At 48.7% G+C, this 27,094-nt stretch overlaps 1 protein-coding gene across 1 annotated transcript in view; it reads left to right on the forward strand.

Annotated features, from left to right (window-relative positions):
* The first annotated feature begins 696 nt into the window (after positions 1 to 696).
* The window catches only part of pkhd1l1.1 (PKHD1 like 1, tandem duplicate 1), a 33,047-nt gene continuing 6,649 nt past the window's right edge, over positions 697 to 27,094 (forward strand). Inside the window, exons 1-64 of the mRNA XM_067255418.1 lie at positions 697 to 816; positions 923 to 1,000; positions 1,394 to 1,538; positions 1,739 to 1,847; positions 2,007 to 2,064; positions 2,227 to 2,320; positions 2,517 to 2,570; positions 2,734 to 2,807; positions 2,897 to 2,939; positions 3,385 to 3,455; positions 3,537 to 3,647; positions 3,995 to 4,084; positions 4,647 to 4,912; positions 4,991 to 5,082; positions 5,182 to 5,341; positions 5,610 to 5,748; positions 5,938 to 6,081; positions 6,187 to 6,341; positions 6,465 to 6,575; positions 6,777 to 6,929; positions 7,021 to 7,145; positions 7,249 to 7,412; positions 7,654 to 7,823; positions 8,190 to 8,322; positions 8,411 to 8,565; positions 8,846 to 8,968; positions 9,309 to 9,414; positions 9,525 to 9,632; positions 9,782 to 9,946; positions 10,311 to 10,432; positions 10,681 to 10,813; positions 11,405 to 11,597; positions 11,862 to 12,004; positions 12,325 to 12,429; positions 12,865 to 13,053; positions 13,300 to 13,470; positions 14,076 to 14,293; positions 14,472 to 15,450; positions 16,339 to 16,587; positions 16,964 to 17,113; positions 17,517 to 17,691; positions 18,006 to 18,162; positions 18,600 to 18,756; positions 18,862 to 19,071; positions 19,277 to 19,406; positions 19,494 to 19,735; positions 19,827 to 19,963; positions 20,046 to 21,075; positions 21,329 to 21,520; positions 21,638 to 21,789; positions 21,934 to 22,093; positions 22,273 to 22,444; positions 22,662 to 22,750; positions 22,858 to 23,021; positions 23,568 to 23,697; positions 23,842 to 23,960; positions 24,087 to 24,216; positions 24,667 to 24,840; positions 25,175 to 25,278; positions 25,818 to 25,932; positions 26,087 to 26,208; positions 26,450 to 26,540; positions 26,652 to 26,800; positions 26,926 to 27,048. Coding sequence (XP_067111519.1) covers positions 750 to 816; positions 923 to 1,000; positions 1,394 to 1,538; positions 1,739 to 1,847; positions 2,007 to 2,064; positions 2,227 to 2,320; positions 2,517 to 2,570; positions 2,734 to 2,807; positions 2,897 to 2,939; positions 3,385 to 3,455; positions 3,537 to 3,647; positions 3,995 to 4,084; positions 4,647 to 4,912; positions 4,991 to 5,082; positions 5,182 to 5,341; positions 5,610 to 5,748; positions 5,938 to 6,081; positions 6,187 to 6,341; positions 6,465 to 6,575; positions 6,777 to 6,929; positions 7,021 to 7,145; positions 7,249 to 7,412; positions 7,654 to 7,823; positions 8,190 to 8,322; positions 8,411 to 8,565; positions 8,846 to 8,968; positions 9,309 to 9,414; positions 9,525 to 9,632; positions 9,782 to 9,946; positions 10,311 to 10,432; positions 10,681 to 10,813; positions 11,405 to 11,597; positions 11,862 to 12,004; positions 12,325 to 12,429; positions 12,865 to 13,053; positions 13,300 to 13,470; positions 14,076 to 14,293; positions 14,472 to 15,450; positions 16,339 to 16,587; positions 16,964 to 17,113; positions 17,517 to 17,691; positions 18,006 to 18,162; positions 18,600 to 18,756; positions 18,862 to 19,071; positions 19,277 to 19,406; positions 19,494 to 19,735; positions 19,827 to 19,963; positions 20,046 to 21,075; positions 21,329 to 21,520; positions 21,638 to 21,789; positions 21,934 to 22,093; positions 22,273 to 22,444; positions 22,662 to 22,750; positions 22,858 to 23,021; positions 23,568 to 23,697; positions 23,842 to 23,960; positions 24,087 to 24,216; positions 24,667 to 24,840; positions 25,175 to 25,278; positions 25,818 to 25,932; positions 26,087 to 26,208; positions 26,450 to 26,540; positions 26,652 to 26,800; positions 26,926 to 27,048 — 10,539 coding nt within the window. The 5' untranslated portion in view covers positions 697 to 749. The remainder of the gene's footprint in view (positions 817 to 922; positions 1,001 to 1,393; positions 1,539 to 1,738; positions 1,848 to 2,006; positions 2,065 to 2,226; positions 2,321 to 2,516; positions 2,571 to 2,733; positions 2,808 to 2,896; positions 2,940 to 3,384; positions 3,456 to 3,536; positions 3,648 to 3,994; positions 4,085 to 4,646; positions 4,913 to 4,990; positions 5,083 to 5,181; positions 5,342 to 5,609; positions 5,749 to 5,937; positions 6,082 to 6,186; positions 6,342 to 6,464; positions 6,576 to 6,776; positions 6,930 to 7,020; positions 7,146 to 7,248; positions 7,413 to 7,653; positions 7,824 to 8,189; positions 8,323 to 8,410; positions 8,566 to 8,845; positions 8,969 to 9,308; positions 9,415 to 9,524; positions 9,633 to 9,781; positions 9,947 to 10,310; positions 10,433 to 10,680; positions 10,814 to 11,404; positions 11,598 to 11,861; positions 12,005 to 12,324; positions 12,430 to 12,864; positions 13,054 to 13,299; positions 13,471 to 14,075; positions 14,294 to 14,471; positions 15,451 to 16,338; positions 16,588 to 16,963; positions 17,114 to 17,516; positions 17,692 to 18,005; positions 18,163 to 18,599; positions 18,757 to 18,861; positions 19,072 to 19,276; positions 19,407 to 19,493; positions 19,736 to 19,826; positions 19,964 to 20,045; positions 21,076 to 21,328; positions 21,521 to 21,637; positions 21,790 to 21,933; positions 22,094 to 22,272; positions 22,445 to 22,661; positions 22,751 to 22,857; positions 23,022 to 23,567; positions 23,698 to 23,841; positions 23,961 to 24,086; positions 24,217 to 24,666; positions 24,841 to 25,174; positions 25,279 to 25,817; positions 25,933 to 26,086; positions 26,209 to 26,449; positions 26,541 to 26,651; positions 26,801 to 26,925; positions 27,049 to 27,094) is intronic.

Raw genomic sequence — 27,094 nt, forward strand, 5'->3', positions numbered from 1 at the left:
ATTCTAAATATAAATATTCCATTCTATATGCACTGTTCGTATACTGAATTGTTTTGAGCCTTTGTGCTTCAACTTGAAGGAATTTATCTAGTTTGTGTGATTGTTTTACAACATGATTCATTATTCCATTGATCTAATAAACCAGACATTTCTCAAATGAGATAATTGAACAGTATGTGCTGGACATATTTCAAACAATGTTGGTTTGTGTAACTTGGGGGCAACATGTTTTGGGGGTGATATTTATACCAAAGCTCACTGACTGATGCCAGACCGTCATGATAACTAGAGGCTGCTTGTCATTTTCATCTACATGAACTGGAAGTTGTAGATGTCAGATGCACCTTTCATGTGACACTGAGGATGAGATAAGTCTTTGATTGGTGTGGTGTGCCCTTCAGAAGATAAGTACACCCACTTAATCCTGTCCAGAATCGAGACAGGTGCTAACCACACCCATCTTAGTCAAGCAATATTTAGCGAGCGCGTCAGCGAAGCAGAGGCTGTGAATGTTATGTGCTCTGACAGGTAGGCCAACTAATCTTTAACTTTTCTTTTTCACGTGAGGTTGTTGATTTATTTTATTTTTTTTACCTCTGAGCGTTTTATTTGAACTTGATGTGTTAAATTGTGTCCTTGGGAAACCAATCTGAAAAGCTCGAATTACTATTTAAGTTGAAACATTCAACTATCTAGATTTCTTGAAATTCGGGCTTTGATTTGAAGCACACGGAGCGCGGTCATCGGGGATGAAGTGGGAGAGAAGGCATCGGCACCTGCCGCTTGCTGTTTTCTTCGCGCTGTGGTGGTGTTCAGGTACGGAGCAGATACAATTTAGAAAATATGGCGTTTTAATAATTAGTTTTCTGCCCTGTACCCATTGTCAATTATGTTGTTTTTTTTATATTTCTTGAATGCGCAGACGCTCAAAGAATTACTGGAGTGACGCCAAGAGTAGGAAGCCTGAATGGAGCAACGAGGCTTACAATTGAGGGAGAAGGTAAACATTTTTTGCGCTCTTCAAATATTTGGCCAAGACTAATTCAAAATAGAAAAATTGTGTACGAACAATATGTCCGTTTTCAAGAGTGTACTTGAAGTATAGAAATTAGCCTGAGTATAGGTTAATTTAATTAAACTCTAAATGTAACAAACCACAATAATTATTCTATTATAGTTAGTTCCTAATTAAGCCAAGCTTTGATCTTAAAAATGCAAATACATTATAGACCTACTAATAACTACATTATTTCAATACTAATGGATTTCATATTATCTCGTATACATCTGTTGTCACAGGACAGTTAGAGTAAATCTTAACAAAAAATGCTATCAAATGTGTCCTACACTTTGTTCCATATTATAAATACTATAATAAATATATTATCTTTAGGTTTTGCCCAGGAAAACCAGTTCCAACTCAATGCAGCAAATGACGACTTTGGCAACCATGTGACACTAGTGTCTGACACCCAATCTATCCCCTGTGATGTGGAAAGAGACTCAACCCATGGCAATCAAATAATGTGCTACACAAGGTACTTCTGTTATTGTTATCTGTTCAGTTATTGTTAATTGAGCAAATTTCCAGTTGACACCATGAGTGTTTATTTTACTTTGAGTTCACTCTCATGAGATAGAATAAACACTTCTAGTGTTAAATTAACAAAGAAAAATTAGCTGTGTGCACTGGGAAATGTCCTATGTATCCTGATGTTTGATCCGGACGCTGTCCCAGACCTATGCCAGTTGACCAGTATGTGGTGCACGTCAGCGTGGACGGGGTTCCTATACCAGACAGCCAGATATGTTGGGGCTACGCCAAACATCCCCGCTGCAGCTTATATGCAAGTTAAATCATTTATCTTCAGAGAATCACTATACTGGTTCATCTTGTAAATTAAGGTATACATTGGATAATAGTCCATCTATATTGACCTCTTTATATATAGCCTAACAATCTAAATACGATTGTCATATTTTATAACTTAACCTGCCATTGACAGACCCGGTGGTATCGCACCCCTACGATCGACAAGGTAACCCCAGTCACCGGCATTCCAGGTACCGTTTCATTTCACATCCAGTTTTTCCCTTTGACAACTGTACTGTCTATTGTAACCTGTTATTATTTACATACATTTCCCTGTGGCCATGTTATACTATGATTTGTTTGTCATTTTTGGGATCTTCCTCATCTTGTGTGAAACGGTAATGTAACCATAGGAACCGTTGTTACGGTGAGAGGAAGGATTTACAGTGATGTGTATGGAAGCAACACAGCTGTGAGCTCTAACGGCCTGGATGTCAGATTCCTGAGGTAACTAACGTCTAGTTTGGACAGGAGATGAACTGGATAGGAAACTATATTTGATTTTTTTATTTATATTTTTTTGGGGGGGTCAAATTCACCCATTAAAACATGTTTAAATGAAGTATATTGCCGAATTGGTCCATTACTGTGAAAAATAAAACTTAATTGTATCATGTTTCTGTAACTTGATGATGCGTTGCAGAGCTTACATGGGTGGAATGCCTTGTGACCTTCTGATGCCCAACTCAGACACACTGTGAGTAGAACTGGACTGTTCATCATTTACATTTAGCAGATGTTTCTATCCAAAGCGATGAACAAATAGTAAATTCAGAAAGTACAGTAGGATAATGGGGTGTGATTCTTAATTGATATCCTTTGTAAAATGATAAATTATTTCTCTATATTGTTGTCTCTAGATATGGCCTGACTCTGGACTCTGAGACCAGTCAAAATGGATACATGAGCTGCAAAGTTACAGGAACCTACGTTGGTATGAGTAGTTTTATTATGTACAGTTTGTAAATAACTAATAATTATGATTCAGTCATCCAAATTGAATGTAATGCTAACTTTTTTCAGGGCATCATAATCTGAGTTACATTCTGGACAGTGACTATGGGAGGTAAGTAAGTACACATAGATGTACCTCTATGTATACAGGTAAGTCCTGTATACATAGAGGAGCTCATCTTCCTGTATACATAGAGGAGCTCATCTTCCTGTATACATAGAGGAGCTCATCATCCTGTATACATAGAGGAGCTCATCTTCCTGTATACATAGAGGAGCTCATCTTCCTGTATACATAGAGGAGCTCATCTTCCTGTATACATAGAGGAGCTCATCTTCCTGTATACATAGAGGAGCTCATCTTCCTGTATACATAGAGTAGCTCATCTTCCTGTATACATAGAGGAGCTCATCATCCTGTATACATAGAGTAGCTCATCTTCCTGTATACATAGAGGAGCTCATCTTCCTGTATACATAGAGGAGCTCATCTTCCTGTATACATAGAGTAGCTCATCATGAAGACTCCTCGTTCTGACAGTATTGTACTCTTTCAGGAGTTTACCACCTAAAGCACTCTACACGGTTTCAGCTTCGAACAAGCTTTCCATGTTTCAAACCTATGCAGGTAGGAAACAAGCCGAGCTTGCAATCTTATTTCATAACAATCGAATATTCAGATGTAAAGTTTGAACTGTTTGTTTTCCAGAGGTGACAGGGGTCTTCCCCTCCAAGGGCAGCTTGCTGGGAGGAACTCTAGTCACCGTCAGTGGACGATTCTTCGACCAAACTGATCAAGCAGCCTCCGTCCTGATAGGAGGTAACTGCCTGTTACTGTAATAGCAGCACCGGATTGATCTAATGAGATTGTGTAATAATACAGAGGCCAAGTAGCTCTACACTTGTGGAGTTCAGTTTTTGATCATCAATCTGGGTGAGGGTTAGGTCCTGTGGACGAATATAATTCAATGGGCATTGAGCTGCAAAGCCTCAAACAAATATGAATCATCAGGAATGTATAGTAAATAACAAGACAATGAACGTACATCATTACATACATAGTGTTGCACCATGTTTGTGAAGAAAAGTGATAATGACTGTTTTGTAATCATGATGTAATGAGGTCACTTTAATGTGTAATCGGTTTATTTGTGTTATGAAATAAAGGCAGGCCTTGTGATATCCAGAGTGTGTCTGATGAAAGAATCACCTGCAGAACTCCAGCCCAGTCCCAGAGCAACAGCACCGTCTTCCCTGGTGAGAAAGATTTCAAGCTTCGCCGTCAGACTTCCTGTAAAGACAAACGTGTTAGTCCTGTTTAGTTTAATTGTTTTGTATTGGTATGGCTTTATCGGTGCTGTTGAAAGACACATTATAGGCATTTGATGTTGTTATAACAAACCTCCAACAGGCTGAACATTAAACATTGTGTCATAAAACCTTTTATCTGGTCTATTCAACACCAACTATCTACAGTTACAGGACTGTGTGGGGCTGTGGTTATGTGTCTGTCAGCAGAAGTATGCGTGACAACTGATTGTGAAAACAAAAGGAATGTCAAAACTAAAAGAGATTGTGAACGAATCCTGTAACTCGAATCCTGTAACTCGAGTCCCGTAACTCTAAATTTAGACTGTTAAGATTCATCACAAAAGAATCCAATGATACTGTCTACACATTCACCAACAGCCAATCTGAATGTGGATATATTTCAGATTTTAAGTTGTAAGAATGGCAATTTTCTTCAGTATGGGATTTCCCTTTCTCATAATTTCAGAATACTAAAACGACTGGCTTGGTTCCATTTTTTATTCTCCAGGAAGCAGAGGTTTGAAGTTCGAGGTATGGAATAACAGCAAACCTAATACCTTGGCGGATGTGTTGGCCTACGATGGGAACATGACAGGGTACTGGCAGGGATGGGCAGACTCCATGCCCCACGTCCTGCCGCAGGAGCTGGAGTACTTTGTGGAGAGACTCAGAGGGTTCTTCGTGCCGACAGACACCAATGACTACACCTTCTACATCAGGGGGGACGACCGCTGTGAGCTCTACTTCAGTCTGACCGGGGACCCCAAAGATAAGGTACGACAGACACAGCAGTCCAACTGTCTCTGCTTCACATGTCAGACTGGTGATTTCACTTCATGACTTCATTCTCAGGTCAAGATTGCGTACAACAATCGTTACAGTCCCACCTACTCAAACGACGGCACGCAGAAGTCTGATCTCTTGGCCCTGGAGAAGGGGAAAGCGTAAGTCAATCCCTTCTTGCCCTCCAGAAAAAGATGCCAGTTATTCATTGTTGGATATTTTGTATACCTGATCTCCCTGATAACCTCATCTGTCCGCAGGTACTACATTGAAATGCTGACACAGGAGTGGGCTTACGGGAACTTCATCGATGTGGGTTTCTTCCAGGGAAAAGCTTCCTTCACAGCGGACCAGACTGATGATGCAGTCAGCGAGTTGCAGACCATCATAGCACAATATGACGTGTATGCTGAGAAGCAGGTAGACTACCTGACCGACCAACTGACTGACTGACTGACTGACTGACTGGCTGGCTGGCTGGCTGGCTGGCTGACTGGCGTGACTGGCTGATTGACGGCTTGAACCATTGCTGAAATTATTTTTGAACTTGATTGTGAATTGTGATTTTAATCTTCTTATCTTACAAGATAAGATGCTTGTTGCACAGCATCTTATCTTTGTATTTCCATTTCAACACACTCACTGTCGTTCCATCTCAGCAATGTGTTCTTTCATGTCGGTTGCTCAGATGGTGAACTTGAAGAACTGGTCCACCAACGCTGTGCCCGTCAGAGAGGTCCAGAGAGTGACCCTCAACAGCAGCTGTGTCGAGTGGAACCTCTGTGGCAACACCTTCTACAGCCTGGCTTACAGAGCCCACAAGACCTGTGAGAACACCTCAGCATTACATCTCTCTTCTGCTTCTGTCACCTGTCGGTCTGTCTGCCTGGCAACTGTCTCTCTGGCACCTGTCTAGACATCTGGCACCTGTGCTCCTAAAGAAGTTCAGGCTTTACGTACATAGTTTCAGAGTTGTCTGTTTGTCTGACCTCTGTGTGTGTGTGCGTTTGTGTCAGGGCCGATCTCTGTGAGTGCCTCTGCGGTCGTGATAGAGCTGGCTTTGAACGCTCTCTGGACCCTCCAACCTGACACGGTCACGGTGACTCCACTGTCCAACACTTATGGCTCGGACTACACAGTCACCTTCAACTCAGACAGGGGTAAGACAAACACGTCTTAAAAGTGGATGATACTTTCTTTTTAGTTAAAACTTTCAGTTTGCGAAAAAAAAAAAAATGCTGGTAGTAATTTCTGAACGTGTTCAGGTGACTTTGAACTGCTGCGCTACGAAGTGATGGGAAGTGACGTGAATGTGACGGTCAGGGAGGTGACCAGGGGCAGAGGCAGCATGCAGACCTTCACCCTGCTCTGGGGCAGCGTCCCCTCCCGGCCCATCCCCTACAACGCCTCCGCCACCGAGGTCTGCCCTCACAACACACAGGGGAAACACCATGGCCTTTTCCCCAAGTGATTAAGGGATTTGTACATTGTAATGTTTGTACTTTATTCACATGTTTTCTACTGTACTATGTTGTTTGAACAGGTCCAGGAAGCGCTCAATGTCATGGTGAGCTCTGAGTGCCCCGGTGAGATTCTGACCACGGAGAACAACGAGCTGAAATACTTCAGAGACTTCGAAGGGGATCGCTCTCAGGTTAGTTGTATAGACTGGGTGAAGGGATTCATCAGTTTGGTAAGAGATGTTTACAATAAATACAATTTCAGGTGAATTAATTTAGTTGGTGAATTTGACTTTTTCCATCTGCATTTGACTTAATTATATACAAATGTGAATTGAACAATTATCACAGATCACAGTTTTTCAGACCTTTTTCTGACTGTTAAAACCCTGCAGTACAATGGAGATGAGAGAGGAACTCCAGTTAACAATGCTGAGGCCTTCTGCGGTCTCTGGTCTCTGAAGAACCCTGAGATCCTGTTCATGGACGACTTCCCCATGCAGTCCAAGGGCACCTATGGGCCCATCCCTCTGCAGCTGTTTAAAATTGTGAGGACTCAACCAACATTTAATCACTGATGCTGAAGGTTTCAAGAAATTCATGAATAATAAATAAGGTGTCTCTCATTTTGTTTCACAGCTATGCTTTGCGTACAAAGGACAATTAAAAAATGAAATTGGAATCAAGTTGTCTTACCGCAACCCTCAGGGGCAAATTTTAGTAGAGATGACGAAAATGGCAGTTACTTTCAACCAAGGCCAAGAGTAAGTAACTATAAAGTAAAAATAAATATATATATATAGTACGATATACTTTATGGACTTCCACTGATTACTAACTGACAGTTGTCTGTCTGTTTCTCTACAGATGGAGTTACAAATGTGTAGATCTGTTTTCTGCTGTACAGACAAGCTTTGTTGGAGGAGCCTACAATCTTCTGCACCTCTATTTGTACAAAACAACATCTGGCGAGGATTTCTACGTGGACGCTATTTCCCTCGGAAGAAGGGCCACCATAATTGATGAAAATGGTACACCGATTTATCTGATCATCATCTCATTTATCTGTCTATATTATTGTGTTTTATAAATAAAGAAAAGCCACAATTTGGGGGATTTTTACTACAGCAGAAATTGAATGCATGTGTAACATGCAGGCCAGTTCACATTGCTCAAACACTGTGTGTTTTGGAGGTTGTTGGGGCAGTGTGAACTGGCCTTTAGAAGCAGCCAGCGGACCCAGAGACTGACGGCTCCTGTTTGCCCCCTCAGAGCTGGTCTGGAAGAGAAGACCTGCAGCCCTCGGACGCACGGGACGCTTCTTTGAGGACATCTCCGTGATCCGCAAGTTCCCGGAACCCTCTGTGGTCAGCTACGAGATCACAGCCACCCCCCTGGACTGCGCCTTCGACTTCCCACTGTTCCAGATCGGTTTCTTACAAGTGAGTGAACACAATTCATCAACACATTCCTGTTTCAAAACCATTCAAAGAGGTATGTGGAGCGTCAGAGAGAGGCATAGATCTATCGGCATGTACCTGTGCTGGGATGGACTGGTTGCTGTGACACACTGGGAAGCCAGGTGAAGGAAGATCACCACACAGTATATTTCAAGGTGTTAATTTAAACCCCAGGAGAAATGTCCCAGCTCTGCATCTACCAGTCCTCCAACCATCTCTAAGTTTGATGTTGGGTATCAAGACAGATCACTGCTTCTACATGATCGTGAAGGCTTTTAAACCCTGTGGAAGACAAGTGCCCTCTTGTGTAGCAGGCGTCTGTCTAACAGTTTGTTCTGCCTTCCTCAGATGACCGACAGCTCCTATGACCTGTCTCAGTACACGGAGGACACAGCCACCGCCACCGTCAGCCTCGTGAAGAAGGCCAGCCCTCCTCTATCTGGGACCTTTGACGTGGAGATCTACGGGAGTCGGGTCGAAGGTAAAACTGCACGATTGGGCTCGTCCTCTCATCCGTCGTTTGGTTCTCCTGTGGAACGCTGTGTAGATGGTGAGTGTGTGCTCCGCAGGGCTGGCTGTGAACGTGAGCGCGGAGGACCTGCAGTACGCTCTGCAGGGGGTCCCTGGCATGGGCAAGGTCTCGGTGACAGGCCTTGGAGACTGCAAGCTCCGAAAATGGAGGGTCAACTGGCTCACCAACCCTGGACAGCAACCCCTTCTTCAGGTGGGACACCTGCACCAAGTCACCCTCATCTGAGATCTGCACAGTTACAGAAGAGTTAGAGTTAGTGTTAGAATCAGGGTTAGTGTTAGGATCTCACCACCCTAGATTTACCTTTCTAGTTTTAAGTTGTTATTATAATTTTCTTCCCTTCCAAAATCTGCCTATCTGCTGATAATGAAGACCGTCATCAAATCGCACCCTCTGCTAGATCAGTAAACTGAGGCTGAGAATGTCACTGTTGTTTCAAGTTTAACATCTAGCCCTGACTGCCCAATTACAGATCAACTCCCTGTCTGTTACCGGGTCCAATCCAATTATATGGGTTAACAAGAACCGCAATGGAGGTCTGTTCAAGCAAAGCATCGGTGGAGACTTTCTGCGTGTGTGGGAAACCAAACCACAGGTCAGTTCGTGTCACCATCCACATTAAACAGCTGATTTGAACTTTGAATAAACCTGTAAGCCTGATTTACCTAGGCCTGCTGGATGCAAATTAATAACTAACAACATGACTCATTCATGTCTGTTGAGGTGAGTGATGAATGCACAATATAGATCACATGGTGTCTGTGGTGTTGTTCTCACTGTAACCCTTGTTGGCCCATGCATGTCTAGCTGGTGGATTTAGTCCCAGAGGTTTGCATATGTATGTTTGTATTTAGTATTTTGCATTTAATTGAATCTCTACCTAGGTTGACCGTTTTATACTTGGATCTTAGATTATTTGTTTTTTACCTTTTCAGGTGGAGGTTCAGATCAACGGCATCCCATCAAAGTGTTCTGGTGACTGCAGTTACACCTGGACGGAGGCCCAGACCCCAGTCATCACTGGAATCAGTCCATCTCAAGGTGCTTTTGAAACAGCTCTAGGGAACGTAGCTCCTCTGCAGTTGTTTTACTGAGCTGAGGAGCTAAACGCTGTTAGCCGAGGAGCTAAACGGTGGATGTGTTTGTTTCAGGATCAAACGGTCTGGGCACCCTACTGACCATCACAGGGACTGGCTTCAGCTCTGAAAATGCCACTGTTTGGGTGGGAAGTGAAAGATGCAATGTTGAACAAGTTACAGGTAAGGAACACGATGGTAATGTGGTTTAAGGTTGTTGAATAATGAAAATTATTTGAGGTCAAGTATCACAGAAACAGAATAGAAACTGCAGTGAATTTCCTTTGAATGCCTTAAAATATGTTTTTTTTTCTTTTCTAATGTGGTTTCAGTCAGCGCACAGGTGTGCAGAGTGGGCGTGGCCAGGGCAGGTACCTACCCTGTCTCTGTCACCTTCCCATCTCTGGGTGAAGCCCGTTACCAAGACGACAACCAGCTCAACTTCACCTACCTGCTCGTGGTGTCCTCCTTCAGCCCTCTCTCTGGCAGCACAGCAGGTAAACAAGCTCCCACAGGAAGTCATGCACACTTTCCTTTCCTGTCTCCTCCAGTCTGAACCCCCCCCCCCCGCTAGCTCTCTGGGTAAGAGCCCGTTCGAATCCGACTGAGGCAATTTTCTGAACACCTCCCTCTCTCCCTCCCTCCCTCCCTCCCTCTCTCCCTCTCTCTCTCTCTCTCTCTCTCTCTCTCTCTCTCTCTCTCTCTCTCTCGCTCTCCCTACCTCCCTCCCTCCCTCTCCCTGCCTTCCCCTTTCTCTCTAACTTTTCTATATATAATAAGAGATGAAAAAAGGCCAAAAGAATATATTACTAAAACACAGACACCCTCCTTGTTTCCACCATGTGTGTTCCCTCCGTGCAGGAGGAACCCTCCTCACGGTTAGAGGGTTTGGGTTCGGCCTCGACACCACGGTGACGGTCGGCAACACCAGTTGTGATCTGGTCTCTGCCAGCGCCAGTGAGCTGACATGCAGAACATCTGCAGTGAGCCAAACACACTACTCCTGTCTTCATTCATGAAATACACATTCATCTCATTATGGATATGAAACATTATATTTTTTTTTCTTTAAAAGGTCTGTTTGAATTTTTGTTATCGTTTTTTAGTTAGCAGACTTTTTTTATCCGAACTTACTAACACAGTTTTGGATGTCTAGGAGTCAAGGAACAGTGTGTATTTACGAGCCGCATCACAAAGTGTTTAGATGTAAGTGTTGGTGTTTGTGCTGCAGGGCCCTGCAGGGCTGGGCTCTGTTGCGGTGTGGACTGGTAACATGAGTGCCACGGCAGACACCATGTTCACCTACGATGAAGGCCTCACTCCTCTCATCACTGGCCTCAGTCCTCTCTCCACAGCAGTGATCGGTGAGCTGGCTTTTTCTGCTTCAGTCCTCTAAACAGCTGTGATCTTCTCTCTTGGTCATTTGGAAAATGTGCTTTATTTTGTCAATATTATGACTCTCAAACAATCCTTAATTGTCTTGATTCTTGCGTCCATAAAGCATGAAACAGTGACCTTTCTTTTTCTACATACATAAATAGCTATCTAAACTTCTTGCTGGCATTTGTAATTATATTCTATGAACAAATGCCAAAGGAGATTAACTAAGTATGTTTGAAAAATGTGCAACACAAACATTTCCGCTGTCATGACAATTAGTTTGCCATTGTCAAAGAATAAAGACATTAAAGATTATAGGACTTTTAAAGGTAATTTCGTTTTGAAAACTAACCAGGGAAATTATAGGTTTCTATCTGGTACGGATCATTGCCTTTGTTCTCTTTGTTCCCTCACATGTTCATGTGACACAATGTGGACATGCCGGTTCTCTTGTTGTTGCCATGACAGTCAAGCACCACAGCACGCCTCTGTAGCATCATTCCCTGTTGTCATGCAAACCAGATTGTGACTGAGTGAGCTGACTTGTTGAAACCCTCTTCCTGTTTGTCGTTAAGGACGCAGAGTTCTCACTATCCTGGGCAGCAACTTCGGCAGCCTGACCAATGGCAGTGCAGTATTTGTGGGTCAGGAAGTGTGTGTCCTTCTGCAGTGGACGTCCAGCAACATCACTTGCCTCCTCCCCGACCTCCCGCCTGCTCGCCATCATGTGGATGTGCGAGTGGGGAACTACGGCTACCCCAAAACCAGGTGCAACCTCCAGATCAGCACATGTGTCTCCCTAATGAGAGTTACACGGTCAAATACATTTGATCTTTTAACCTGGAGATAAAAACTTAAGGAATGCCCATGTAGCTCACCGACTAAGTCTGTGTAGCATGCAGGCTGAGGCATTACTGCAGGACACAGGGTTTGAATCCGGATTGGGATTCCAAATTGTCCGCTAAAGCATGAAAAAGAGGTTAACCCTAACGCTGTTCAGCTGTGTGTGAAGACATGTTCTGTGTCGTCCAGCGCTGGTGTGAACGTCAGCGTGGAGTATCTCCTGGAGGTGACCAGCGTGTCCCCCAAGGTGGGCTCTCTGTTTGGAGGCACCAGGCTGACCGTCTCTGGCTCGGGCTTCACCTCCAACGTCTCAAACCACCGCGTCTTTGTGGGTAAGAGAATGATCAGGGCGGGCGTGTACCATGCAGGCTGAGGCCTTACCGGAGCCACCGCCGTTAGAATCCCACTGCGTGTCTTTCTTTCTCTCTCTCTCTTTCCCTACCTTTCCTGTCACTCTTCACTTTTATCTATTAAAGCATGAAGAATGCCAAAACATATATCTCTTAAAAAAAAAAGGGTTCTGACTAACACATCTGATCAGTAGTTACGAAGGTACTGTTCTGCTCAGTACTGATATAGTCAACACATCATGCATAAGGGAATCCTTCAAATAAGTGTTATTGTGGTGTAACATGGCGTCCTCTGTCCACAGGGGATGTTGGGTGTGATGTAAGAGTCGCCTCGGAGAGCGTGCTGGAGTGTGTCATGGAGACGAGGGAAGCGACCCACACCGTGACCAACCAGGGCTCCCACCCTGGTAGGTTAACAGCTCTCATTGTTCACATGTCAGACTGGAGTACCCTGCCAGGTAGAGCAGGGACAGGTTACTCTGACGCGCTCTGGGTGAGCAGGTGAGCTGTCACACGCGTGACAGTGCTGTGTTTAAGATGTCTGAGCCTCTGAGATCAGCAAGAAACACTTCTGTATTTATGGGCTTTTTTCTTTGACGTTCCCCCCGGCCTGCTGTAAAGAAAGGTATTCCAATGATTTCCACCCACTGACTCCATGTGATGGTGTGTCTGTCTGTTTGTCTGTCTGTCTGTTTTTCTCTGTTCATGTGTCTGCCTGCCTGCCTGCCTGCCTGCCTGCCTGCCTGCCTGCCTGCCTGCCTGTCTGCCTGTCTGTCTGTCTGTCTGTCTGTCTGTCTGTCTGCCTGTCTGCCTGTCTGTCCATGTTCCCCTGTCTCTTTCAGACTGGGGTCTGGGCTATGCCTGGAGTCCTGCTGCGGTGACTGCCACAGTTGGCGACACGGTGGTGTGGCGCTGGGAGGCCCCAGCCTTCCTCCAGAACGTTGGCTTCAGGGTGTTCAGCGTGGCCAGCCCCAGCAGCACCCTCCCTGACAGGGCCTCCTTCGCCAACGGGGACACCAAGACCTCCAAAGGTAGGGGCTTCCCCTCCTGCACACCAGACAAAGACACATGTCCCTATGTGTCAGACCAGGTCCTCCCGCCCTGTCCAGAGCTCACATATCATGTTGCATATCGTTGCAACACGGCACTCGAAAGCTACATGACTGGTTCCTCTGGTTTCATGTGATAGACAGGGACACTTTACATGCACTCGCATGTAAACCCTGTGGAATGCAGCCTTACTATGTGACATTTCCCTCGTCTCACTCTGTCCTCAGGTGTCTTCAGTTATCGCTTCACTGTTCCTGGCATGTACTACTACAGCAGCGGCCTCATTGACGAGGCCCAGAGCAGGTTCCTGCAGGGGGTGGTGAGAGTCAGAGCCCTGGAGGACAGTACCAGCAGACTGTCTGTCAGTGTGGGAGGAATACAGGCCAGGCACATCCCAGGTAGCTGTGTGTGTGTGTGTGTGGGAGAGAGGTGGCAGGGTGTGTGTGTGTGTGTGTGTGTGTGTGGGAGAGAGGGGGCAGGGTGTGTGTGTGTGTGGGAGAGAGGAGGCAGGGTGTGTGTGTGTGTGTGTGTGTGTGTGTGTGTGTGTGTGTGTGTGTGTGGGAGAGAGGGGGCAGGGTGTGTGTGTGTGTGTGTGGGAGAGAGGGGGCAGGGTGTGTGTGTGTGTGTGTGTGTGTGTGTGTGTGTGTGGGAGAGAGGGGGCAGGGTGTGTGTGTGTGTGTGTGTGTGGGAGAGAGGGGGCAGGGTTTGTGTGTGTGTGGGGGAGAGAGGGGGCAGGGTGTGTTTGTGTGGGGGGGAGAGAGGGGGCAGGGTGTGTGTGTGTGTGTGGGAGAGAGGGGGCAGGGTGTGTGTGTGTGTGTGTGTGTGTGTGGGAGAGAGGGGGCAGGGTGTGTGTGTGTGTGTGTGTGGGAGAGAGGGGGCAGGGTGTGTTTGTGTGGGGGGGAGAGAGGGGCACGGCGTTCTGTCTTACTTGTAATTGTATTAGAAATGTTCTAGGTAGGCTCCAACTCCACAAACAGGTTGTCACGGTAACTGTCTCCTTCAGTCATAGTTTCCAACAAAACCAACAAGCTGGGAGCCAGTTGTGTGGCCCTGCAGCCAGCGTACTGCAGCCAGCCACAGAAGGAGTCCAACTGGACCTCCTTCAGCCTGTTGGCCTGTGCCTCTCCAGTGGTGCTGTCCATCTCCCCTGACAGAGGCTCCGCCCACCAGCCCATCAGCATCCAGGGCTCAGGCTTCAGCGACACGGCCTGCGCCCACCAGGTGAGCTGCTGGGGGAACTCCCTGGCTCTCTTCCTGAGAGCTGGTCTCTCCTGCTCCTCCTGAGAGCTGGTCTCTCCTGCTCAGACAGTTGGTCTTTTGTAATTTATAGTAAACTCTGTATATGAAATATAAACAAACGTGTATTAAAGGGTTAAAAACATTCCCATATTTCCTGCAGGTGACAGTTGGAGGTGTCCCCTGTGTGGTGACCAGCAGCAGCCAATCAGAGGTCAGCTGCAGCCTGGCGCCAGACAGCGGCCTGGCTGTGGGCGTGGCCCATCCCGTGTCTCTCCGGGTCAACAACCTGGGCTCTGCCATGGTGGCGGTGCGGAGCGAGTACGGCCGGCGCTTCGTGGTGCTGCCGGTGGTGGACGGGGTTCAGCCCTCGGTGGGCAGCCCGACCGGGCGTACGCGGCTGCTGATCCAGGGCTCCGGGTTCTCCGCTGGCCTCGTCACCGTGGCCAACGCCCCCTGCTCCGTCGTGTCCCTCAACTACACCCACATCGTCTGCGACACCTCCCCGGCGCCGCCCGGCAACGGGGTCGCCCACATCCTGGTTGGCATGACGATCCCCAGCTCCTGCTCCTCCGACTGCTCTTTCCTGTACTCCTCCTCCGTCACGCCCTCCGTCACCGGCATCTCCCCGTCAAACGTCACCGGGAACTTCACTGTGGTAACCGTCTCCGGGGCCGGCTTCGGCAGCGACGTGGGCAACGTGGTGGTGTTTGCCGGCGATGTGGAGCTGCGCGTCACGGCTGTCCTCAACACAACCGTCACCCTGGAGGTGGGGGCTCTGCCCGCCGGAGTGCACCCCCTCAGGGTGGTGGTGAGGAGCAGAGGGCTGGCGGCAGGGGCAGCCAACCTGACCAGCCTGGCCCTGGCCGCTCTCAGCCCCGCGGCCGGCAGCACCCTGGGGGGAACCCCCCTGCTGCTCCGTGGGAACGGCTTCCTGCCCGGCAACACCACGGTGTGGGTGGGCGGGGCGGCGTGTGGGATCCAGGCGGTGACTCCAGACACGGTGCTCTGCCTGACCCCGGCCCACAGCCCTGGACAGGTGACAGTGTTGGTGCAGGTGCTGTCAGAGACCTACCCCGCCCTCTCTTACTCCTACTCTGCAGCCCACACTCCTGTCATCACCTCCGTCAGCCCCTCCTCAGGTGAGGAATGTCCTCTGACAGGGGCAGTTATGTCACCAGCTGTGGTACCTTGCTCACCTGTTCTCCTGTTCCTCCTCCTGCCTCACTGTCCTGATGTTGTCCTGTTCCTCCTCCTGCCTCACTGTCCTGATGTTGTCCTGTTCCTCCTCCTGCCTCACTGTCCTGATGTTGTCCTGTTCCTCCTCCTGCCTCACTGTCCTGATGTTGTCCTGTTCCTCTCCCTGCCTCACTGTCCTGATGTTGTCCTGTTTCTCCTCCTGCCTCACTGTCCTGATGTTCTCCTGTTCCTCTTCCTGCCTCACTATCCTGATGTTGTCCTGTTCCTCTTCCTGCTTCACTGTCCTGATGTTCTCCTGTTCCTCTTCCTGCCTCACTGTCCTGATGTTCTCCTGTTCCTCCTCCTGCCTCACTATCCTGATGTTCTCCTGTTCCTCTTCCTGCTTCACTGTCCTGATGTTGTCCTGTTCCTCCTCCTGCCTCACTGTCCTGATGTTGTCCTGTTCCTCCTCCTGCCTCACTGTCCTGATGTTGTCCTGTTCCTCTTCCTGCCTCATTGTCCTGATGTTGTCCTGTTCCTCCTCCTGCCTCACTGTCCTGATGTTCTCCTGTTCCTCTTCCTGCCTCACTATCCTGATGTTGTCCTGTTCCTCTTCCTGCTTCACTGTCCTGATGTTCTCCTGTTCCTCCTCCTGCCTCACTGTCCTGATGTTCTCCTGTTCCTCCTCCTGCCTCACTATCCTGATGTTCTCCTGTTCCTCTTCCTGCTTCACTGTCCTGATGTTCTCCTGTTCCTCCTCCTGCCTCACTGTCCTGATGTTGTCCTGTTCCTCCTCCTGCTTCACTGTCCTGATGTTGTCCTGTTCCTCCTCCTGCCTCACTGTCCCACAGGTCTCGGTGGCACCGTCGTCACCATCAATGGGACAGGGTTTGGCTCCGCCCCCCAGCAGGTGGCCGTCAGCATGAACGGTGTTCCGTGTGTGGTGTCGGTCGTCTCCGACTCCCAGGTGCAGTGCACGGCGGGGGAGAACCCGGGGGGGGCCTACCCGGTCAGGATGCAGCACGGGGTCAAAGGTTACGCCCAGTCGACATCCATCTTCACCTACAGGCTGCAGCTCTCTGGAGTCCAGCCCAGCCAGGGTGAGTCCAGCAGGCCTGTCTCCTGGCTACGGCTCACGCCTGGGTCACACTGTCGCGTGTTTTCACAGATCGTGTGTGTCTTTGTCAGTGACTTCCACATGTATGAGCAAGTTAGATTCTGTACATTTTCAAAATGTCCGCTGGGGTATATGTGGAAATACGGACGTAAAAGATGACCAATCAGAACACGGATGTTTCTTTTTGTAAATCTTCCCCCAGTAATCACTTATAGCTGAGGAAGAAGTCTAATTAGTATTCTGCCGGTCAAACTTACATTTGCAGTGGACGTTAGAAGCACAAGGTCCATCATGAAGTGTAACCTCAGAGATGTGAGTGCTGTACAGGTGTGTGATGTGTCTGTCCTGTGTCTGAGCAGGCAGCTTCGGGGGCGGGGCCGTGCTGGCTGTCCTGGGCTCGGGGTTCGACCCCTGGACCTCGCGGGTGCATGTCTGCGGACAAGCGTGCAAGGTCCACAGAAACCAGTCGTCCTCCACCAGACTCTACTGTGACGCCCCAGACAACAACGGTAAGGCCTTCAACCTATCAGAAACCAGACATCTCAGCCTATCAGAATCAGACACCTTGATCACGAATCATGCTGCATGTGGGTAGACATGTTTAGAGGAGGACTGTTGTACATGCTTGGTCAACACAATAGAGTAGATCTGATGAATGTGTGTGCAATCGTAATGATCTAGATGTTTCCCTTTCCCAAACATCTCTTGTCTTACTAAGCTGAAAAGCTGCTCTTGAAGTGATCCGTACAGAATGTTTTCATGATTACAGGACTCTGACGACAGACTATTCACACATGAAAGATAATGTCACGGATGACTTTAGCGTGACGGTAGCTGGCATCTAAGGCATCTAGTCTTAATGTGTTAGTCGTGTGTGTGTGTGTGTTCCTGCCTGTGTGTGTGTGTGCGCAGGTACCCTGGCAGAGCTGGGCTGCACAGTGACAGTGATGAACCCGTCAGGCTCGGTGAACATGTCTGATGGCTTCACCTACAAAGCCCTGCTGACTCCGGTGATCACTGCCGTGTCACCCCGGAGGGGCGGCACTGCCGGGGGCACCAGCCTCACCATCACTGGCTCGGGCTTCAGGTGACCATGCATGCATGCTGCTTCTGCTGGTTGTACCACGGGGTGAAGGGTTTAGACCGGGGGTGTTTCAGCATACACACACTTTTTGAACTTTTTTTTTTTTTTATTACAGGTACATCCAAAAAGATGTTCCACCCACATTTGAAAACCAACCTACACCCTGATATATACCCAAATGGAGTGCACAGAATCTAATTTAAATTTATTAAATGAGAGATTAATGCATTTTCATCATGTTTGTTTCATTAGTTCCTACACAACTGAAAGTATACTTAAAATGTAAAGATTTTGTATATTTGTGTGTGTGTGTGCAGCTCTAACAGCAGTGAGACCAGCGTGACCATCGCTGACTCTGTGTGTGACGTCCAGTCAGCCAACGAGACTCACATCGTCTGTGTGACTAACGCTCAGAGTCGCTCCCAGCAGACCAGCGTCCGGGTCAGCATCGGAGACAGAGGCATCGCCAAGATGGTGAGAGAGAGACAGAGGGAAAGATATAAATATAAAGAGAGAGAGAGATAAACAGACACAGAGAGCAGAGATGGGAAGTAGCAAAGTACAAATACTTCAAATACTTTGTTACCGTACTTAAGTAGTTCTTTCTGGTATCAATACTTCACTATTCATTTTTCTGAATTTTTACTTTCACTCCTTACATTTTTTACACAAATATCTGTACTTTCTACTTCTTACATTTTCAAGCCAGACTCGTTACTTTAGTTTTAATCTGTATTTGGTGGCATTATCTATATTATTTCTTGTCATTGCGCGCCTTTTAATTTTTTTTTATCATGCACAAAAAAGTACAAAAAAACCTCTTCTCCCTGACCCGTCTCCTGCACGCTCGTGTCTCCGTGTCGTCTCGTGTCATCCTGTCTCCCTGTCGTCGTGTCTCTGTGTTGTTCCAGGAAGCTGCCAGCTTCTTCTACATCGACGTGTGGTCTTCCAGGTTCACCTGGGGCGGCCTGTCGCCCCCGGAGACAGGAACCTTCGCTGTCATTACCAAGGGACAGACCATCCTGCTGGACACCAGCACTCCAGTGCTGAAGATGCTGCTCATCCAGGGTGAGCGTCTTCACCACTCACACACCCGGCTGGTGCTGCCGACACTCTGGAATCGTCCCCTCGCCAGGAAGCTGTGTGTCTGACCTTTTATCTAACGTTTTCCAGGTGGCACCCTGGTGTTTGACGAGGCTGATATCGAGCTGCAGGCTGAGAACATCCTGATCACTGATGGTGGAGCTCTGCAGATCGGCCAGGAGGGAGCGCCGTTCCAGCACAGGGCCATCATCACCTTGCATGGAAACCTGCGCTCCCCTGAGCTGCCTGTGTACGGGACCAAGACCCTGGCCGTCAGAGAGGGGGTGCTGGACCTGCATGGTACTCTCTCTCTCTCTCTCTCTCTCTCTCTCTCTCTCTCTCTCTCACACACACACTCTCACACACACTCTCTCATACACACACATTCTCCCCCTTTTTGACAAAAGATTGTTAAAATTTTCGTTTAAATGTATCATTACTGACTTGTTCCTTGTTTAAATATTGTTAAATTGATTGTTTGAATATATAAAACTGGTTTCAATAGGCATTCCAGTTCCTGTTCCCTGGACCCACCTGTCTCAGACGGCCTCTAATGGCTCTGTCACCCTGTCCCTGATGCTGGCTGTCACCTGGAAGGCAGGAGACGAGATAGTCATCGCCTCCACAGGACACAGGTACAGAACAGGGTTAGGAACCCCAACCCTAAAATCCGCTCCAAAAGCATTTGAAGCATTTGTGAACCCCTGAGTGTGTTTGTCCAGGCACAGCCAGAAAGAGAACGAGGTGAGGAGGATCGCCGGTGTGTCTGCAGACGGACGCACGCTGACCCTCACGGAGCCCCTGAGCTACACCCACCTGGGGGTGGCCGTCACCTTGCCCGACGGCACGCTGTTCCAGGCCAGGGCGGAGGTGGGCCTGCTCACCAGAAACATCCTGGTCCGCGGCTCCAGCAACTCAGAGTGGAGCGACCAGGTCAAGGCCTGTCCCAGCGGCTTCAACACAGGTACCCTCCACGTCCTGCACGATGCAGCTGTTTACACCCTGGGAGAGAGGCTGCTGGGAGGCCTCATGTCTGGACGTGTGTGTTTGCGTAGGGGAGTTCGCCACCCAGACCTGCTTCCAGGGTCGCTTTGGGGAGGAAGTGGGGAGCGACCAGTTTGGAGGATGCATCATGTTCCACGCGCCCAGACCCAACGAGAACCTGGCCATGGGGAGACTGGAATATGTTGAGGTAACCTGGAGTGAGACCAGTGACATTATGAGTTTCTCTAGAAGGTTTCTCTCTAATCATGTTGTTTTCCACGTTGCTGCAGCTGTTCAACGCAGGCCAGGCCTTCAGATTGGGCCGCTACCCCATCCACTGGCACCTGATGGGAGACGTCAACTACAAGTCCTACGTGAGAGGCTGTGCCATCCACCAGACCTACAACCGGGCTGTCACCATCCACAACACACACAACCTGCTGGTGGAGAGGAACGTCATCTATGACATCATGGGCGGGGCCTTCTTCATCGAGGACGGCATCGAGACCGGGAACGTGCTGCAGTACAACCTGGCGGTGTTTGTGAAGCAGAGCACCAGCCTGCTGAACGACGACGTCACGCCCGCCGCCTACTGGGTCACCAACCCCAACAACACCATCCGGCACAACGCTGCCGCTGGGGGGACACACTTTGGCTTCTGGTACCGCATGCACGATCACCCGGACGGCCCCTCCTACGACCCCAACATCTGCCAGAAGAATGTTCCCCTGGGAGAGTTCTCCAACAACACAGTGCACTCGCAGGGCTGGTTCGGACTCTGGATCTTCCAGGACTACTTCCCCATGGCCAAGGGCAGCTGCAATTCCAGGGTCCCCGAGCCCGCCGTGTTCCGTACCCTGACCACCTGGAACTGTGAGAAGGGCGCCGAGTGGGTGAACGTGGGCGCCGTGCAGTTCTCAAACTTCCTCATGGTCAACAACGAGAAGGCCGGTATCGAAGCCAAGCGTCTCTTCCCAAACAAGGTGCGAGGCTTCGGGGAGGCCGGGGGGGCGCTGGTGTCCAACTGCACCATCGTGGGCCACCTGGACGAGCTGGGACTGGGGGAGGGGCACTGCTCCCGGCGGGGGGTCCTCCTGCCGTTTGACGATGGCATGAGTGTCCTCTCGACCAGCTTTGTGAACTTTGACCGGAGCTCCTGCGCGGCCATCGGGGTGACGACTGTGGACGGGACCTGCGTGGACCGCTGCGGAGGCTGGAGCGCCCGCTTCAGGGGGGTTCGCTACTTCAACTCCCCCAACAAGGCCGGCTTCAGATGGGAACATGAGGTGCAGCTGGTGGACAGTGACGGCTCCCTGACAGGTGCTCACTCCCTCCGTTCACACTTGTTTGTCTTTTGTGGTTTAATTGTCACGTTCCAACTCTCTGCATATGAATAATCATTCGTATTGATTCATCGTTTTACGTCAAAACGTGTATATTCTGATTGTGCCACTTGTTGGTTGTAGTCAAACGTTTCTTCAGTGCTGGTCACAGCCCACAGACCAGTTTCATGATACTGAACACCTTCCTTCCTCCCTAAACCCCCTCCGTCCTCGCTCCCCCCCCCCCTCAGGAAACGTTGACTACAAGGTGGTTCCCATGAGTCCCCTGCTGGACATGGCTCACTGCACCCAGAGGGCAGAGTGGAGCGTGGGGTTCCCCGGAGCTGTGTGCGACAACACAGTGAACTTCCATCGTCTGGCCTTCAACAACCCCACACCCAGCTCCCTGCAAGCCAAGGATGTCATACTGACCAACTCTCACGGTGAGAACAGCTTTGCCAGGCCTTCCTTGGTGTCGTGTCTCCTTGTGAAACACGGTTGGTTTGTTTCAGACTGTGTGAAACCTCAGTGAGAGATAAGATCATGTGTCTCCCTCTTAGGCACCAGTGTGGTTCCATACCTGAAGAAGAGAATGACCCACAAGCTGGGCTGGATGGCCATGCTGCCTTCTACCCAAAGATACAACTGGTACTTTCGGGACATGGACCAGCTTACCAATATCACATACAATGCCATGTTCTATGGCTTTAAGGTACAGTAATTGTTCATTTGCATTATTGATGCTTCAATTTAACAACACCAACTGTTTCGTAGATCTAGATAAAGGCTTGAATCCTTAACAAAGGATCGAAATATTGTACCTGCTTACAAACTTGTTTCACCCTCTTCGTCACAGCAAGGGGACTATGTGATAGTGAACCACAACCTGACCCAGAGTCCAGACCGCTTCTTCATCGTAGACGCCAGGAACGGCTCAGCAGGGCCGCTGACGTACAGCGACAACGAGAACGGGGACTGGCACTTCGACAACACCTCCAACAACCTCTACTACCTGGGTCAGACACACACTCTTTACACTCACGCCTTACACTCACGCCTTACACTCACGCCTTACTCACCATGGTAGTATAGCCCCCTGCACCCTCAGATCTGTGATCCTGTTGTGAGCGATGACCCCGTCCTTCCTGTGTCTGCTGACAGTGTCTGACCCCGTCCTTCCTGTGTTTGCTGACAGTGTCTGGGAAGAGGAGTGAACGCAGGCGTCGGACCAGTGTCGACCCGGACGCCAGAGACGTCGGCGTGAACCTTCAGATCCAGCGCTGCTTCTTCCCTCAGTGTGTCCAGCCTACTCCGCCGCCCCCTGCCACCCTCAGCCCCACGCCCTACCGCAGACCTGCAGACTTCCTGTACGGAGCTTCCTGTTCACTATTTAATCAACAACACATTTACTAATTCTAGCCACTAGACTCCCCATCTTAAAATATATTTCTTTACATTACAGTACATTTCATTCAAAAATAATATTACTATTGGCATTCTTTAAACTAGTGAAAAAGTCTAGACCCAAGTCTAGGCCGTGTGCTGTGGGATGAGCACACTCAGTGGATTTGCTTGTCTTTTCAGTCTTTGGTCCAATGATTCCTTTTGGCTTTCGTCAGAAGAAAACCTCTTCTCTGTACCAACCAGGGGCGCTAACGTTGTCATTCCCCCAGGTAACGCCGATCAGGAAGGACATATCATGTTGGTGTGTTAGCGTTTTATAGCGTCTGAAATTAATGACAAAACAAACAGAATCAGCTGGTTTCATTGTTGTCCACAGGGATCTGGATGGTTCTGGACAGCAGTGCTCCTCCCTTCAACAATCTGACCGTGATGGGAGTCCTGGAGATCCCAGACACACTGGCCAACATCACTGGTGTGCCGGCCGGCAATGTGTCCGAGTACAGGACTGTGGTGTTGGACGCCACCTACATCTCCATCCAGGTCTGTTGTTATTCACAAAGCAATTAGTTTCAATTAGAGCCCGACCGATAAAGCCAATAACGATATGAATATTTAGTGATTTAAAAATCCGATATTCCGATGTATCGGCCGATATATATTTTTACAAAAATCCAAAAACACTAACAAAACATAAACAGATTTCCCTAACATTAGTATATATTTATATATATATTTTTTTTTTACTTCAATATTGTCTTTATATGATATCTGACTGTAAGACTATCTTATGTTCATATATATACTTGAATTTTTGTTCACTTTTGTTCTTGCAACAAAAAAAAACGAACATTCATTTATCTGCCATTATAAATGCCGATACCGATAAATGCCTAATATCGGACGATAATATCGGCCCACCGATAAATTGGTCGGGCTCTAGTTTCAATGGATATGAAGCTTCATGAGGTACATAAATGTTATGTAGACAGTCATATAGACACAACCCTTATATCAGATGCATGGATGAAAATAAGAAGCAGTTCTGAGGTGTGAATATGAACTAAGAGTTGTGTTGTCGTGTTGAAGGGGGGGAGGTTTATAGCAGGGTGGTATAACGAGCCTTTCAGAGGAAGTCTACACATCAACCTGAGGGGGAACCACAGCACCCCTGACTGGCCACTCCCCAACGGACCCAACCAAGGATCAAAGGTTTTGGGTAAGGTTCTGGGTTCTGGGTCCTGGGTTAAGTTCTGAGTTCTAGGTTCTGGCTCAGGTTCTGGGTAAGGTTCTGGGTTAGGTTCTAGGTTCTAGGTTCTGGGTAAGGTTCTTGGTTAGTCACTTCCTGTGTGCTTTGTGGCAGGTGTGTTTGGTAACCTGGATCTGTACGGTATGCCTCCCACTGTGTACCACACCAAGCTGAACATCACTGCCGGGGCAGGCTCCAACACTCTCACTCTGGACCAGCCTGTGGACTGGAAGGTTGGAGGATCTCATATCACTTTTATTTCTATACTAAATGTTTTTGTTATTTGTTTGTTAAAAATATTCAGGGATGGAGTTTTTTTTTTTTTTACATGAATTTGTACTTGTCTGTTTTCTGCGTAGGTCGGGGACGAGATTGTCATTTCCACCACGAGCTATGATGCCAGGCAGACAGAGACACACCATGTCATGTCTGTTTCAGAGGACAGACAGACCCTGACTCTCAACCAGTCTCTGGCACACACTCACATCGGTCAGTTCATCTTACCAGGCCACAACTCTCCTAGCACAGCCATGTGTCTCCTAGCACAGCCATGTGTCTCCTAGCACAGCCATGTGTCTCCTAGCATAGCCACGTGTCTCCTAGCATAGCCATGTGTCTCCTAGCACAGCCATGTGTCTCCTAGCACAGCCATGTGTCTCCTAGCACAGCCATGTGTCTCCTAGCATAGCCACGTGTCTCCTAGCATAGCCATGTGTCTCCTAGCACAGCCATGTGTCTCCTAGCATAGCCATGTGTCTCCTAGCATAGCCATGTGTCTCCTAGCATAGCCACGTGTCTCCTAGCACAGCCATGTGTCTCCTAGCACAGCCATGTGTCTCCTTGCATTGCCATGTGTCTCCTAGCATAGCCATGTGTCTCCTAGCATAGCCATGTGTCTCCTAGCATAGCCCCTGACGTTAGCATGTGTGTGGTCCCCAGCGGAGATGCACAGCGTGGCTGGCTCGTCTCACAGCTACAGGCTGGCAGCAGACGTGGGGCTGCTCAGCAGGAACATCAGGATCACAGGGCAGGACTACGCACAGATGTTCCAGGAGTCGTTTGGAGCCAGAGTGCTGGTGGGAACCTTCTCCTCAAAGGGGATCAAGTACAAAGGTAGAAAAGCACCTGCAGCGTCCGAGACACTAACAACCTGACGTGACGTATTTATCTAGTGATTTATACAGCCCAGGGGGATTTGAACGTGTGATATTCTGACCTGCAGTCAAATGCTCCAACCACGAGCTGTTGTAGATACTGATGTTTGGTCCGTTCACCAATCTGGTACGCGGAGGGGAGGTAATGTCTTGGTATCTGCAGGTCCAGCAGGTGCAGATTCAAATCCCTCTTGTACTGCACTTTGCTCTGGATGAAAGCGTCTGCTAAGTGAACATGGTATTATTATGCTGTTCTTCCATCACTGAGCTCCAGCTGTTGTCTTCCTGTTAAGGCAAGGCCCAGATCAGGAACGTGGAGTTCTACCACACCGGCCAGGAGGGCTGGACTGACTACTCGGATCCTCGCTACTCTCTGACCTTCCTCAACCTGAGAGAGGTTGGCCCTGCTCTGTCACTTACCCACAGCTGAGAACACGCTCACTGACTGGACCTTAGCATTGTCAAGAATAGCACATTTAAGTGCTAAAATACTAGTTTGCTCATGCTTAAAACATGTAACTTGGACTGCCTGTGCAGAAAGACAAATACTGATAATACTAATGATGGGAGTCTGTTGGCTGAGCGGTTAGGGAATCGGACTAGTAATCCGAAGGTTGCCAGTTCGATTCCCGGTCATGCCAACTGACGTTGTGTCCTTGGGCAAGGCACTTCACCCTACTTGTCTCGGGGGGAATGTCCCTGTACTTACTGTAAGTCGCTCTGGATAAGAGCGTCTGCTAAAGGACTAAATGTAAATGTAAACTAGAAACAAGCCCAACTACATTTAAAACTTAAAAACAAGATGATCAATCTCCATTAGATGTACGGTTTTGGCAGTGCACACACTGTGGGCATTTAAACACAAAATGATATCCAAGCACTTGTATGTGGTCTTGTCGATCGAAAAATTACAAAGTAACTTGTTTTCTTCTTCAGGAGTCGTACGTCCAGGGCTGCTCCTTCCATCACGGCTTCTCTCCCGCCATCGGGGTGTTTGGGACCGTCTGGATGAACATCGACGACAATGTTGTGTACCACACTGTTGGACAAGGTAGCTCTTTCTCTCTCTGCTCACCCTTCTGACATCACACTCTGCGTTGAAGGAAAAAAAACTAGGTTTAGGGTTTTCGGATCGGCTATACATGCTGATCTGTGGGCATGTGGGATGTAGCTGGGTGTTCTGAGAGCTCACTGTATCTCCACAGGTATCAGGGTGGTGGGCAGCGAGGCGGCGCTGCGCAGGAACCTGGTGACCCTGACCCTGTGGCCAGGCTCCTACCAGGGCCGACAGGAGCCTTTCAACTACGAGTGGAACGCTGCCATCGAGGTAGGAGTGCTCGTCAACAGACACAGTTAAAGACAGACAGAAAAGCAGGGAGAGAAAGTGGAAGACATGCAGGGAATGAGCGGGGCCGGACTGGAAGCCGGGCCCTGCAGTAAGGCCTGAGCCTGTGTGGAACACCCTCTGCTGTGTGAGCCACCAGGGCAGCCCCAGTGGTAGAGCCTTTGACTGTAGATCTATAGGTTAAAATACCCATAAGTATCTCTCTTTGTCCATTCACTGCCAGGTGAACGAGGGATTCAACGTGGTGTTGCAGGACAACATTGTTGCAGGCTACGAAAGAGTTGGGTACCGCATCGATGGAGAGCCATGCCCAGGTACAGCACATACAGGACCCTGATCGTCCTGACAACGTAACATAAACTCACAGGCTGTGTGACCGTGTCAGTTATCTCCCTGACTGTGTGTGATGCTGTTGTCCTGTGCAGGATGGTGGAACCCTATGGAGATGTGGCGTGGTAATGAGGCTCATGGAGGTCTGTACGGCGTCTACCTGAACCAGGACGGGCTGGCTGGCTGCTCTCTCATCCAGGGTTTCAATATCTGGCGGAGCTACGACAACGCAATCTACTACCAGGTAGGCCTTCACCCAGACACCTGGGAGTGTTTACAGTGTTGAAACAGCGAACCTTACCAACCCTGTGCATGGATCATGTGGTATCATGTTCCTGGACCTGACTTGTGTTTGTGTTGAGTCTGCAGGTGTCGATGAGTGTGGTGGTAGCTAATGTGACACTGGTGGACAACGGGGTGGGAATCATCTCCTTCATCTTCACCCCGCCCTCGCTCTCCCACATGTACTCAAACAAGACTGTGCACATCCAGGTGAGAGGCTGGTCTGCTGCCGAGCTTCTCTCTGGCTCGTGCCTGT

This window comes from Osmerus mordax, chromosome 18 (assembly GCF_038355195.1).
Source record: "Osmerus mordax isolate fOsmMor3 chromosome 18, fOsmMor3.pri, whole genome shotgun sequence".
NCBI classification, from domain to species: Eukaryota; Metazoa; Chordata; class Actinopteri; order Osmeriformes; family Osmeridae; genus Osmerus; species Osmerus mordax.